Here is a 14,941-nt window from a genome sequence, read left to right on the forward strand (position 1 = left end):
ATGAGAGTCTAGGCCTCTTTATGTTCTGATTCATCATTGGTTTGTGCTAGTGTATGATCACCTACTTAATGTTAGAAAGACCTTTACAAATTGCTCATGTTAAAATTGTTCTTTGGAATGGGGTAGAGAGCTAGAGATAGAAATTTCTGAACTTTACTGAAGAGAACTAGAGTGGAAGCTTCAAGAAGGTATTTAGAAAAAGGCACAGAGTAAGGTAAGGTATATAATAGTGCTCAACTAAGGAGGGAGGGGGGTGGCTGTGTGATCCAATCTTAGTCTAGCCCCCCCCCCCCCTCTTTATAAGCCATGACATCTATAAAATTATCTTTCTTTCTCTCTCCTCTTTCTATCTATTTATGTATCTCTTTCTTCTTACATCTGATAGGCAATAGCCCTAGGAAGATTTTGATATAATAGTTCAAATGCAAATGTACTAAAGTAATATAATATGTTATTGTTTCCTCATTCAATCTCATGTACTTCTAGTAATTATGTTTGAGGCAGTTCTGGTATCCTGATATCTACACCAAATTTACATACACCTTTATATTACAAGGAGAATAGGGGCCTATATTGTCATTGCATTCACTGTTGGGCTATATGCAGGAAGGATATGTATACATCCATATAGTGAATATAGCATGTATGAGTAGCACATTAAAATGGGTCATTGCATAGAAAATTCATTTTCAATGCATTTCTTTGTGCTAGTGTAAGTGTACAGATATAAAAGAATAGCAAAGTAGCTATTAAAAAAAATAAAATTCATAGGTCATATAATATAAGTAATACAGGCGAATTCCCTATAGTGGATGGAATACCTGCCAAAACTCCTCAGAAGCAAACAATTTCTAACTGATATCAATATGTTTAGTCATCAAGTGGTGCAAAAAATGGATTTAATGGCTTAGCAAGGCTATATCAGGTAAAGTTAGTAGGTATGTGTATGTAAGCCTAGGAATGCATATAGACTGGTCAATGAGAGTCTAGGCCTCTTTATGTTCTGATTCATCATTGGTTTGTGCTAGTGTATGATCACCTACTTAATGTTAGAAAGACCTTTACAAATTGCTCATGTTAAAATTGTTCTTTGGAATGGGGTAGAGAGCTAGAGATAGAAATTTCTGAACTTTACTGAAGAGAACTAGAGTGGAAGCTTCAAGAAGGTATTTAGAAAAAGGCACAGAGTAAGGTAAGGTATATAATAGTGCTCAACTAAGGAGGGAGGGGGGTGGCTGTGTGATCCAATCTTAGTCTAGCCCCCCCCCCCTCTTTATAAGCCATGACATCTATAAAATTATCTTTCTTTCTCTCTCCTCTTTCTATCTATTTATGTATCTCTTTCTTCTTACATCTGATAGGCAATAGCCCTAGGAAGATTTTGATATAATAGTTCAAATGCAAATGTACTAAAGTAATATAATATGTTATTGTTTCCTCATTCAATCTCATGTACTTCTAGTAATTATGTTTGAGGCAGTTCTGGTATCCTGATATCTACACCAAATTTACATACACCTTTATATTACAAGGAGAATAGGGGCCTATATTGTCATTGCATTCACTGTTGGGCTATATGCAGGAAGGATATGTATACATCCATATAGTGAATATAGCATGTATGAGTAGCACATTAAAATGGGTCATTGCATAGAAAATTCATTTTCAATGCATTTCTTTGTGCTAGTGTAAGTGTACAGATATAAAAGAATAGCAAAGTAGCTATTAAAAAAAATAAAATTCATAGGTCATATAATATAGGTGCCATGAGCCTAATTACATCAGGAGGGCTAAAGATATTTGTTCGACCCAACCCATTCGAAATTTTTCAATTTGATATTGCTGATTGACAAAAATGTATGAATATGATTCAAAATCTAACACTGATTCTAGAAATGGTAACTACTGAACTTCCTTTGCCCAAATTGGGAAGATATATCAATGATTTGGCACTATTTTTTGACTGGCGGAAGAATTGGGGCTATTTTACTGTTTCAGTTGATGAATTTGATCCTATCATAGTTATCTTCATAAATGACGACGATTTATTTTTAAAATGAGCTGGCTACGATACCCTTCTCTGGTCAGATATGGAATGTCAGATATATATCCTATCCAAAGGTAGTAAACATTTGACCCTCTAATTTCACATTTATTTTTTATGAATTTTTGTTAAGTGCCATTTTAACACACAAGTCTATGGGGAATGTTTTACGCGCGTGAGACCTATAAGTAATACAGGCGAATTCCCTATAGTGGATGGAATACCTGCCAAAACTCCTCAGAAGCAAACAATTTCTAACTGATATCAATATGTTTAGTCATCAAGTGGTGCAAAAAATGGATTTAATGGCTTAGCAAGGCTATATCAGGTAAAGTTAGTAGGTATGTGTATGTAAGCCTAGGAATGCATATAGACTGGTCAATGAGAGTCTAGGCCTCTTTATGTTCTGATTCATCATTGGTTTGTGCTAGTGTATGATCACCTACTTAATGTTAGAAAGACCTTTACAAATTGCTCATGTTAAAATTGTTCTTTGGAATGGGGTAGAGAGCTAGAGATAGAAATTTCTGAACTTTACTGAAGAGAACTAGAGTGGAAGCTTCAAGAAGGTATTTAGAAAAAGGCACAGAGTAAGGTAAGGTATATAATAGTGCTCAACTAAGGAGGGAGGGGGGTGGCTGTGTGATCCAATCTTAGTCTAGCCCCCCCCCCCCTCTTTATAAGCCATGACATCTATAAAATTATCTTTCTTTCTCTCTCCTCTTTCTATCTATTTATGTATCTCTTTCTTCTTACATCTGATAGGCAATAGCCCTAGGAAGATTTTGATATAATAGTTCAAATGCAAATGTACTAAAGTAATATAATATGTTATTGTTTCCTCATTCAATCTCATGTACTTCTAGTAATTATGTTTGAGGCAGTTCTGGTATCCTGATATCTACACCAAATTTACATACACCTTTATATTACAAGGAGAATAGGGGCCTATATTGTCATTGCATTCACTGTTGGGCTATATGCAGGAAGGATATGTATACATCCATATAGTGAATATAGCATGTATGAGTAGCACATTAAAATGGGTCATTGCATAGAAAATTCATTTTCAATGCATTTCTTTGTGCTAGTGTAAGTGTACAGATATAAAAGAATAGCAAAGTAGCTATTAAAAAAAATAAAATTCATAGGTCATATAATATAGGTGCCATGAGCCTAATTACATCAGGAGGGCTAAAGATATTTGTTCGACCCAACCCATTCGAAATTTTTCAATTTGATATTGCTGATTGACAAAAATGTATGAATATGATTCAAAATCTAACACTGATTCTAGAAATGGTAACTACTGAACTTCCTTTGCCCAAATTGGGAAGATATATCAATGATTTGGCACTATTTTTTGACTGGCGGAAGAATTGGGGCTATTTTACTGTTTCAGTTGATGAATTTGATCCTATCATAGTTATCTTCATAAATGACGATTTATTTTTAAAATGAGCTGGCTACGATACCCTTCTCTGGTCAGATATGGAATGTCAGATATATATCCTATCCAAAGGTAGTAAACATTTGACCCTCTAATTTCACATTTATTTTTTATGAATTTTTGTTAAGTGCCATTTTAACACACAAGTCTATGGGGAATGTTTTACGCGCGTGAGACCTATAAGTAATACAGGCGAATTCCCTATAGTGGATGGAATACCTGCCAAAACTCCTCAGAAGCAAACAATTTCTAACTGATATCAATATGTTTAGTCATCAAGTGGTGCAAAAAATGGATTTAATGGCTTAGCAAGGCTATATCAGGTAAAGTTAGTAGGTATGTGTATGTAAGCCTAGGAATGCATATAGACTGGTCAATGAGAGTCTAGGCCTCTTTATGTTCTGATTCATCATTGGTTTGTGCTAGTGTATGATCACCTACTTAATGTTAGAAAGACCTTTACAAATTGCTCATGTTAAAATTGTTCTTTGGAATGGGGTAGAGAGCTAGAGATAGAAATTTCTGAACTTTACTGAAGAGAACTAGAGTGGAAGCTTCAAGAAGGTATTTAGAAAAAGGCACAGAGTAAGGTAAGGTATATAATAGTGCTCAACTAAGGAGGGAGGGGGGTGGCTGTGTGATCCAATCTTAGTCTAGCCCCCCCCCCCCTCTTTATAAGCCATGACATCTATAAAATTATCTTTCTTTCTCTCTCCTCTTTCTATCTATTTATGTATCTCTTTCTTCTTACATCTGATAGGCAATAGCCCTAGGAAGATTTTGATATAATAGTTCAAATGCAAATGTACTAAAGTAATATAATATGTTATTGTTTCCTCATTCAATCTCATGTACTTCTAGTAATTATGTTTGAGGCAGTTCTGGTATCCTGATATCTACACCAAATTTACATACACCTTTATATTACAAGGAGAATAGGGGCCTATATTGTCATTGCATTCACTGTTGGGCTATATGCAGGAAGGATATGTATACATCCATATAGTGAATATAGCATGTATGAGTAGCACATTAAAATGGGTCATTGCATAGAAAATTCATTTTCAATGCATTTCTTTGTGCTAGTGTAAGTGTACAGATATAAAAGAATAGCAAAGTAGCTATTAAAAAAAATAAAATTCATAGGTCATATAATATAGGTGCCATGAGCCTAATTACATCAGGAGGGCTAAAGATATTTGTTCGACCCAACCCATTCGAAATTTTTCAATTTGATATTGCTGATTGACAAAAATGTATGAATATGATTCAAAATCTAACACTGATTCTAGAAATGGTAACTACTGAACTTCCTTTGCCCAAATTGGGAAGATATATCAATGATTTGGCACTATTTTTTGACTGGCGGAAGAATTGGGGCTATTTTACTGTTTCAGTTGATGAATTTGATCCTATCATAGTTATCTTCATAAATGACGATTTATTTTTAAAATGAGCTGGCTACGATACCCTTCTCTGGTCAGATATGGAATGTCAGATATATATCCTATCCAAAGGTAGTAAACATTTGACCCTCTAATTTCACATTTATTTTTTATGAATTTTTGTTAAGTGCCATTTTAACACACAAGTCTATGGGGAATGTTTTACGCGCGTGAGACCTATAAGTAATACAGGCGAATTCCCTATAGTGGATGGAATACCTGCCAAAACTCCTCAGAAGCAAACAATTTCTAACTGATATCAATATGTTTAGTCATCAAGTGGTGCAAAAAATGGATTTAATGGCTTAGCAAGGCTATATCAGGTAAAGTTAGTAGGTATGTGTATGTAAGCCTAGGAATGCATATAGACTGGTCAATGAGAGTCTAGGCCTCTTTATGTTCTGATTCATCATTGGTTTGTGCTAGTGTATGATCACCTACTTAATGTTAGAAAGACCTTTACAAATTGCTCATGTTAAAATTGTTCTTTGGAATGGGGTAGAGAGCTAGAGATAGAAATTTCTGAACTTTACTGAAGAGAACTAGAGTGGAAGCTTCAAGAAGGTATTTAGAAAAAGGCACAGAGTAAGGTAAGGTATATAATAGTGCTCAACTAAGGAGGGAGGGGGGTGGCTGTGTGATCCAATCTTAGTCTAGCCCCCCCCCCCTCTTTATAAGCCATGACATCTATAAAATTATCTTTCTTTCTCTCTCCTCTTTCTATCTATTTATGTATCTCTTTCTTCTTACATCTGATAGGCAATAGCCCTAGGAAGATTTTGATATAATAGTTCAAATGCAAATGTACTAAAGTAATATAATATGTTATTGTTTCCTCATTCAATCTCATGTACTTCTAGTAATTATGTTTGAGGCAGTTCTGGTATCCTGATATCTACACCAAATTTACATACACCTTTATATTACAAGGAGAATAGGGGCCTATATTGTCATTGCATTCACTGTTGGGCTATATGCAGGAAGGATATGTATACATCCATATAGTGAATATAGCATGTATGAGTAGCACATTAAAATGGGTCATTGCATAGAAAATTCATTTTCAATGCATTTCTTTGTGCTAGTGTAAGTGTACAGATATAAAAGAATAGCAAAGTAGCTATTAAAAAAAATAAAATTCATAGGTCATATAATATAGGTGCCATGAGCCTAATTACATCAGGAGGGCTAAAGATATTTGTTCGACCCAACCCATTCGAAATTTTTCAATTTGATATTGCTGATTGACAAAAATGTATGAATATGATTCAAAATCTAACACTGATTCTAGAAATGGTAACTACTGAACTTCCTTTGCCCAAATTGGGAAGATATATCAATGATTTGGCACTATTTTTTGACTGGCGGAAGAATTGGGGCTATTTTACTGTTTCAGTTGATGAATTTGATCCTATCATAGTTATCTTCATAAATGACGATTTATTTTTAAAATGAGCTGGCTACGATACCCTTCTCTGGTCAGATATGGAATGTCAGATATATATCCTATCCAAAGGTAGTAAACATTTGACCCTCTAATTTCACATTTATTTTTTATGAATTTTTGTTAAGTGCCATTTTAACACACAAGTCTATGGGGAATGTTTTACGCGCGTGAGACCTATAAGTAATACAGGCGAATTCCCTATAGTGGATGGAATACCTGCCAAAACTCCTCAGAAGCAAACAATTTCTAACTGATATCAATATGTTTAGTCATCAAGTGGTGCAAAAAATGGATTTAATGGCTTAGCAAGGCTATATCAGGTAAAGTTAGTAGGTATGTGTATGTAAGCCTAGGAATGCATATAGACTGGTCAATGAGAGTCTAGGCCTCTTTATGTTCTGATTCATCATTGGTTTGTGCTAGTGTATGATCACCTACTTAATGTTAGAAAGACCTTTACAAATTGCTCATGTTAAAATTGTTCTTTGGAATGGGGTAGAGAGCTAGAGATAGAAATTTCTGAACTTTACTGAAGAGAACTAGAGTGGAAGCTTCAAGAAGGTATTTAGAAAAAGGCACAGAGTAAGGTAAGGTATATAATAGTGCTCAACTAAGGAGGGAGGGGGGTGGCTGTGTGATCCAATCTTAGTCTAGCCCCCCCCCCCCCTCTTTATAAGCCATGACATCTATAAAATTATCTTTCTTTCTCTCTCCTCTTTCTATCTATTTATGTATCTCTTTCTTCTTACATCTGATAGGCAATAGCCCTAGGAAGATTTTGATATAATAGTTCAAATGCAAATGTACTAAAGTAATATAATATGTTATTGTTTCCTCATTCAATCTCATGTACTTCTAGTAATTATGTTTGAGGCAGTTCTGGTATCCTGATATCTACACCAAATTTACATACACCTTTATATTACAAGGAGAATAGGGGCCTATATTGTCATTGCATTCACTGTTGGGCTATATGCAGGAAGGATATGTATACATCCATATAGTGAATATAGCATGTATGAGTAGCACATTAAAATGGGTCATTGCATAGAAAATTCATTTTCAATGCATTTCTTTGTGCTAGTGTAAGTGTACAGATATAAAAGAATAGCAAAGTAGCTATTAAAAAAAATAAAATTCATAGGTCATATAATATAAGTAATACAGGCGAATTCCCTATAGTGGATGGAATACCTGCCAAAACTCCTCAGAAGCAAACAATTTCTAACTGATATCAATATGTTTAGTCATCAAGTGGTGCAAAAAATGGATTTAATGGCTTAGCAAGGCTATATCAGGTAAAGTTAGTAGGTATGTGTATGTAAGCCTAGGAATGCATATAGACTGGTCAATGAGAGTCTAGGCCTCTTTATGTTCTGATTCATCATTGGTTTGTGCTAGTGTATGATCACCTACTTAATGTTAGAAAGACCTTTACAAATTGCTCATGTTAAAATTGTTCTTTGGAATGGGGTAGAGAGCTAGAGATAGAAATTTCTGAACTTTACTGAAGAGAACTAGAGTGGAAGCTTCAAGAAGGTATTTAGAAAAAGGCACAGAGTAAGGTAAGGTATATAATAGTGCTCAACTAAGGAGGGAGGGGGGTGGCTGTGTGATCCAATCTTAGTCTAGCCCCCCCCCCCTCTTTATAAGCCATGACATCTATAAAATTATCTTTCTTTCTCTCTCCTCTTTCTATCTATTTATGTATCTCTTTCTTCTTACATCTGATAGGCAATAGCCCTAGGAAGATTTTGATATAATAGTTCAAATGCAAATGTACTAAAGTAATATAATATGTTATTGTTTCCTCATTCAATCTCATGTACTTCTAGTAATTATGTTTGAGGCAGTTCTGGTATCCTGATATCTACACCAAATTTACATACACCTTTATATTACAAGGAGAATAGGGGCCTATATTGTCATTGCATTCACTGTTGGGCTATATGCAGGAAGGATATGTATACATCCATATAGTGAATATAGCATGTATGAGTAGCACATTAAAATGGGTCATTGCATAGAAAATTCATTTTCAATGCATTTCTTTGTGCTAGTGTAAGTGTACAGATATAAAAGAATAGCAAAGTAGCTATTAAAAAAAATAAAATTCATAGGTCATATAATATAGGTGCCATGAGCCTAATTACATCAGGAGGGCTAAAGATATTTGTTCGACCCAACCCATTCGAAATTTTTCAATTTGATATTGCTGATTGACAAAAATGTATGAATATGATTCAAAATCTAACACTGATTCTAGAAATGGTAACTACTGAACTTCCTTTGCCCAAATTGGGAAGATATATCAATGATTTGGCACTATTTTTTGACTGGCGGAAGAATTGGGGCTATTTTACTGTTTCAGTTGATGAATTTGATCCTATCATAGTTATCTTCATAAATGACGATTTATTTTTAAAATGAGCTGGCTACGATACCCTTCTCTGGTCAGATATGGAATGTCAGATATATATCCTATCCAAAGGTAGTAAACATTTGACCCTCTAATTTCACATTTATTTTTTATGAATTTTTGTTAAGTGCCATTTTAACACACAAGTCTATGGGGAATGTTTTACGCGCGTGAGACCTATAAGTAATACAGGCGAATTCCCTATAGTGGATGGAATACCTGCCAAAACTCCTCAGAAGCAAACAATTTCTAACTGATATCAATATGTTTAGTCATCAAGTGGTGCAAAAAATGGATTTAATGGCTTAGCAAGGCTATATCAGGTAAAGTTAGTAGGTATGTGTATGTAAGCCTAGGAATGCATATAGACTGGTCAATGAGAGTCTAGGCCTCTTTATGTTCTGATTCATCATTGGTTTGTGCTAGTGTATGATCACCTACTTAATGTTAGAAAGACCTTTACAAATTGCTCATGTTAAAATTGTTCTTTGGAATGGGGTAGAGAGCTAGAGATAGAAATTTCTGAACTTTACTGAAGAGAACTAGAGTGGAAGCTTCAAGAAGGTATTTAGAAAAAGGCACAGAGTAAGGTAAGGTATATAATAGTGCTCAACTAAGGAGGGAGGGGGGTGGCTGTGTGATCCAATCTTAGTCTAGCCCCCCCCCCCCTCTTTATAAGCCATGACATCTATAAAATTATCTTTCTTTCTCTCTCCTCTTTCTATCTATTTATGTATCTCTTTCTTCTTACATCTGATAGGCAATAGCCCTAGGAAGATTTTGATATAATAGTTCAAATGCAAATGTACTAAAGTAATATAATATGTTATTGTTTCCTCATTCAATCTCATGTACTTCTAGTAATTATGTTTGAGGCAGTTCTGGTATCCTGATATCTACACCAAATTTACATACACCTTTATATTACAAGGAGAATAGGGGCCTATATTGTCATTGCATTCACTGTTGGGCTATATGCAGGAAGGATATGTATACATCCATATAGTGAATATAGCATGTATGAGTAGCACATTAAAATGGGTCATTGCATAGAAAATTCATTTTCAATGCATTTCTTTGTGCTAGTGTAAGTGTACAGATATAAAAGAATAGCAAAGTAGCTATTAAAAAAAATAAAATTCATAGGTCATATAATATAGGTGCCATGAGCCTAATTACATCAGGAGGGCTAAAGATATTTGTTCGACCCAACCCATTCGAAATTTTTCAATTTGATATTGCTGATTGACAAAAATGTATGAATATGATTCAAAATCTAACACTGATTCTAGAAATGGTAACTACTGAACTTCCTTTGCCCAAATTGGGAAGATATATCAATGATTTGGCACTATTTTTTGACTGGCGGAAGAATTGGGGCTATTTTACTGTTTCAGTTGATGAATTTGATCCTATCATAGTTATCTTCATAAATGACGATTTATTTTTAAAATGAGCTGGCTACGATACCCTTCTCTGGTCAGATATGGAATGTCAGATATATATCCTATCCAAAGGTAGTAAACATTTGACCCTCTAATTTCACATTTATTTTTTATGAATTTTTGTTAAGTGCCATTTTAACACACAAGTCTATGGGGAATGTTTTACGCGCGTGAGACCCGATGCGCGTTATTATTATTACCCCGGCTTTATCTCGAGCTGCCTCTCCGCGCTAATGCATTCAATGAATTAATCCAGCTAGGTACCCATTCACCTCACCTGGTTTGAGATAAGATAAACCCTGTACAGTAATTCTTACGAAAAATCCACTTTAGATCATTTTATGATAGTTTGTTGGGAACGGAAATTCTTATATTGGCTGTACATGCAGGCGTGGATCCATGGGGCCGACGCCCCCCCCCCTTAAAAAGGGAGAGGGGGAAAGAAAGATTGGAAAGAAAAAGAAGGGGATGGGAGGAAAGAAAAGGGAAGGAAAGTGAGAGGGGGAAAGAAGGGGAAAGTGAAAGAGAAGGGAAGAAATGAGGGAGAGGAAGAAAGGAAACAGAGAAAGAAAATGAAAAGAAGGGAAATGAAGGGGGAAAGAAAGGGAAGAAAGAGAGATAGAAAGCAAAGGGAAAAGGGGAGGAAAAAGAAAAGAAAGGAGAATAGAGATAGAGAAGGAAAAGAAGGGAGAGTGCGAGAGGAAAGGTGAGGCAGACAAAAGAGGAGGAAAAGAATGGGAAAGGAGAGACGAATCAAACAAAGGAAATAGAGAGGAAAAAGGAGAGAGAAGAGAATGGATAAGGGAGAGAGGAAAGAAAGGGCAGAGAAACAAAATGAAGGTCAAGACTGAGGGAGGGGGCTATAAACATTCATGGAAGAGAGGATGATTATAGAAGAAAAAGATAACACGGAATGAGAAAGAAAAAAAAGAGGATGAAAAAGAAATTTTAAAAAGGGATACCCTCTCTTAGCTTAGGTATAAACGGCAGGGCTCGCTGAGTTTGCCGGAGGCAAGGGGACCGTACCCCCCCTCCCCCCCATAAAAAAGGGGGAGAGAAAAAAAAGGCATTTGATGGGAAGGGAAATGAAAATAAAAGGAAAATTGAAAGGGGACTAATGGAGAAGGGGAGAAAGAGATCTTGCCGAAACGGTTCTGTTCCCCCTCCTCCATGTAGTAGCAAAGGACAAGGTGGGGCAAAGATGCGTTTAAAAAATGAAGACGTCCGGGGCCGTACGGCCTAGTCATCATGCTGCTTGCTCACCCCTCCGAATAATTAAAAGATAAGCACTTAGTCTAAAAAAAATAGGATAAAACGAAGGAGATGGAGGCGGAAATGAAGAGAAATAAATAAAGAAAAGAAAAATATAAAAATTAGACAGAAAAAAAGGAAAAGCGTTTGCGAAATGTGGTGTTAATTTCCCCCCACAAAATTGTGAACTTCGAGCCTGTTGTTCCGAATAAATGGCTGTGGGAAAGTCTCCATAAGATGTAGGCGGTCCGATGAGAGAAAAATAAAAAGAATAAAAGAAGAGGACAAAAATAAATAAAAAGATGAAGAATGAAGAAAATCAGAGGAGGGGGATTTGCAAATTGCCTAAAAGGAACAAAATGAATATCTCGCGTACTACGCGGTTGAATTGTCCGTTTAATGAGATACACATTTAATATGTTTAGAGGATAAGACGGCTATAAAAATATAAAAGAACTTACGTTTCTGGTCGCGCTTCAAGCATTCATTATTTTGAACAAAATGAGATACCCATCCTGTTCACGATTACAAAAAGTAATTAAATTTCCCGTTTTCACGAACGATTTAACTTCTGCTCCCTCTCTGACTTTTATACAGGGGCGCATTTGAAAGGAATAAAATATATGAAAGCATATTCATCCCATCTCTCGGTAAAATAAGACATAATTAATGATCATTGAAGCATTGCGAGTTACGCTTCTGTGACCACAAAAAAGTCTGAAAATATATAATTATCGACTGCACTTAATGAATTATAATCATTCATGCTAAACTGATCACAATTTGCAAGTATATATGTTTAAAACAAAGGCTATTCTTTTCTCTTTCGTAAGATAATGTGTATAATTTATTAGATTTCATGAAAGTCGGGTTAGGAGTTCAGACTTCGAGGCCAGCATCGTACATCCACTCATTTTTCAATGTTGTAATTGAATTGAATTGAATAACTTAATTGTCCAGAAAGGAAATTCTTTCACAGGTAAAAATGTAGATACAAAACAAAAATGTGTATACAGTATCCCATTATATTGCATTATATATGATAATTCGATTTTGATGTCATCAACTGAGAGCAGAAAACTCTTCACTTTTGCCTGTGAGTACATACAATAAAACTGTACACTGTTTTGATGAATTGTTACATATTTTTCTGTATATATTTGCCATTTTATATTGCATTATCTATGATAATTCGATTTTGATGTCATCTCCGAGCAGAAAACTCTTCACTTTGCTTGTGTGTACATACAATAAAACTGTACACTGTTTTGAATGAATTGTTACATATTCTTCTGTATATTTTTTTTTGCATGACTATCTATAAGCTTTATCAACTTTTGAATTCAGGTTCAAATCCGCTTGGTGAGTGATGCTTCTGAATCCCCATACGTTGAGTTCACAAGTATAGCTGAAGGCATCAATCGAATCTGGTTACGTCTGGTAGCAGAGAAAGATGAACATGTATTTGGTGGAGGCTCCCAGTTCTCTCATTTCAATATGAGAGGGTATAAATTCCCAATCTGGATTCAAGAACAAGTAAGATTTTATATACCTTTCCTTGCTTAATTGGTACATGTTTCGTGTCCATGTTTCATTGCTTGCCATGTTGGTGATTTTAAATTATTTCCTGATAAACAAAATGCAAAACTTTATTGCAAGCAAAATAGAGATGTAGATCTGGGGCCCGTTTCATAAAGGACTTGCAACTGTTGTAATTTTGCCATTGTGGCAACTACCATGGTAACCTTGATTCTGATTGGCTGATGAGCCCTGTTACCATGGTAGTTGCCATAATGGCAAAGTTACAACAGTTGAAAGTCCTTTATGAAACGGGCCCCCTCTCCTGTATTTTTTCCTGCTGTTGAGAGAGAGAGAGAGAGAAGGGGGGGGGGGGGGCTCTACCGTGTGACAAAAAAAAAACTTGACACCTCACAAATCTCCAATTTAAGGAAAAATATATGTCATGAACGCATAATCATTATATATGGCTGGAAAATAATATCTTCTCTCAAATAATTCGATACCATATTCATGTGGTATGTCTTAATAATCAGGAGGTATTCTTTGCAGCGATATAAATTTTGGTTTGCGCCAAAGTGGGGCATGACTGCAATGAATGAATCCAGATGTCAATGATGTCATAATGCTACATGAGTTAGTAAACATATTTGGAAATCCCATTTCGATTAAATTAATTTGAGAATTGATACTAAAAAGTGTTTATTAAAAAATTAGTATGTAAATTATTGAAAAGAAAAGGTGTTTTGAAATTTGTTTTAATGCAACCCTTGTAGGATTATGACATCATTGATATCGGGATACATTCATTGCAGTCATGCCTTACTTTAGCACAAATCAAAATTTACATCACTGCAAAGAATACCTCCTGATCATCCAAGCATTAACACATAAAATATGGTATCAAATTATTGGGAGAACATACTCTTTCAGACCATATATATTAATTATGTGTTCATGACACATTTTTTCCTTAAATCGGGGATTTGTGAGGTACAAAGTTTATTTTTACTCACACAGTATATCTGGTGTTAAAACAAGATGGAAGCAATGTCATTCTTCCTTGTTCGTTTGATGAGATAGATTCCCTTGACTCTTAAGAAGCAGGATGTTTGATATGTTTCACAAGATTACAAGAAGTACTTTGATCTGCAAGATAGATTTCCACATTTATTGCTGTAATATAACATTACCATGGAAATGCAGTTTCCAACACATGAAAATTATGACGAGATACCAAACATGACTCACAAAGTGCTTTTTGTTTTCTGATGATGTTTTCATCAATTTGACAATCATCATAATCAAATGCAATCTAGGTTTCCCAGTTCCTATAATGGAGAGAACTGACCACCTTTATTACGTCATGATTAGCTTATTTTTGAAGTTTCGACATAGTTTAAGCTGACAAAACATGCTACTTCATTTTCAACAGGGAGTTGGACGAGACAAGAACTACGAGATCACATTCAAAGCCGATCAGAGGGACGGTGGAGGTGGTGACTACTATACAACCTATTGGGCTCAACCAACCTTTGTTTCCTCTCGTCTCTACTATGCTCACTTTGACATCACCACCTACTCTGAACTGGACTTTCGAGCCGATCACTTCCATGAGATCCACATCTGGGGAAATACTCTCAGCAAGTTCCATTTCTTCACTGGAAGTAATTACACCGATCTTCTCGGGGAGTTAACTGGGTACCTTGGAAGACAACCGATGCCTCCTGAATGGATCTATAATGGCACTATCTTAGGAGTCCAAGGGGGTACTGATATCATGCTTCAATACATAGACATGGCTGAAGTGAGTAAAGAATAATCTTAACCAACTGTAGGCCTACATAAAATGTCATAAATTTGACCTATATTGATTCTCAGGACTTCTTAACATTTAAATGCATGTTATATTTTATAATTAC

At 35.3% G+C, this 14,941-nt stretch overlaps 1 protein-coding gene across 1 annotated transcript in view; it reads left to right on the plus strand.

The window, feature by feature from the left end:
* The window catches only part of LOC129264556 (sulfoquinovosidase-like), a 37,215-nt gene that overhangs the window by 18,203 nt on the left and 4,071 nt on the right, over window positions 1-14,941 (plus strand). Inside the window, exons 2-3 of the mRNA XM_054902438.2 lie at window positions 12,849-13,037; window positions 14,455-14,826. Coding sequence (XP_054758413.2) covers window positions 12,849-13,037; window positions 14,455-14,826 — 561 coding nt within the window. The remainder of the gene's footprint in view (window positions 1-12,848; window positions 13,038-14,454; window positions 14,827-14,941) is intronic.

Source organism: Lytechinus pictus, chromosome 7 (assembly GCF_037042905.1).
Source record: "Lytechinus pictus isolate F3 Inbred chromosome 7, Lp3.0, whole genome shotgun sequence".
NCBI classification, from domain to species: Eukaryota; Metazoa; Echinodermata; class Echinoidea; order Temnopleuroida; family Toxopneustidae; genus Lytechinus; species Lytechinus pictus.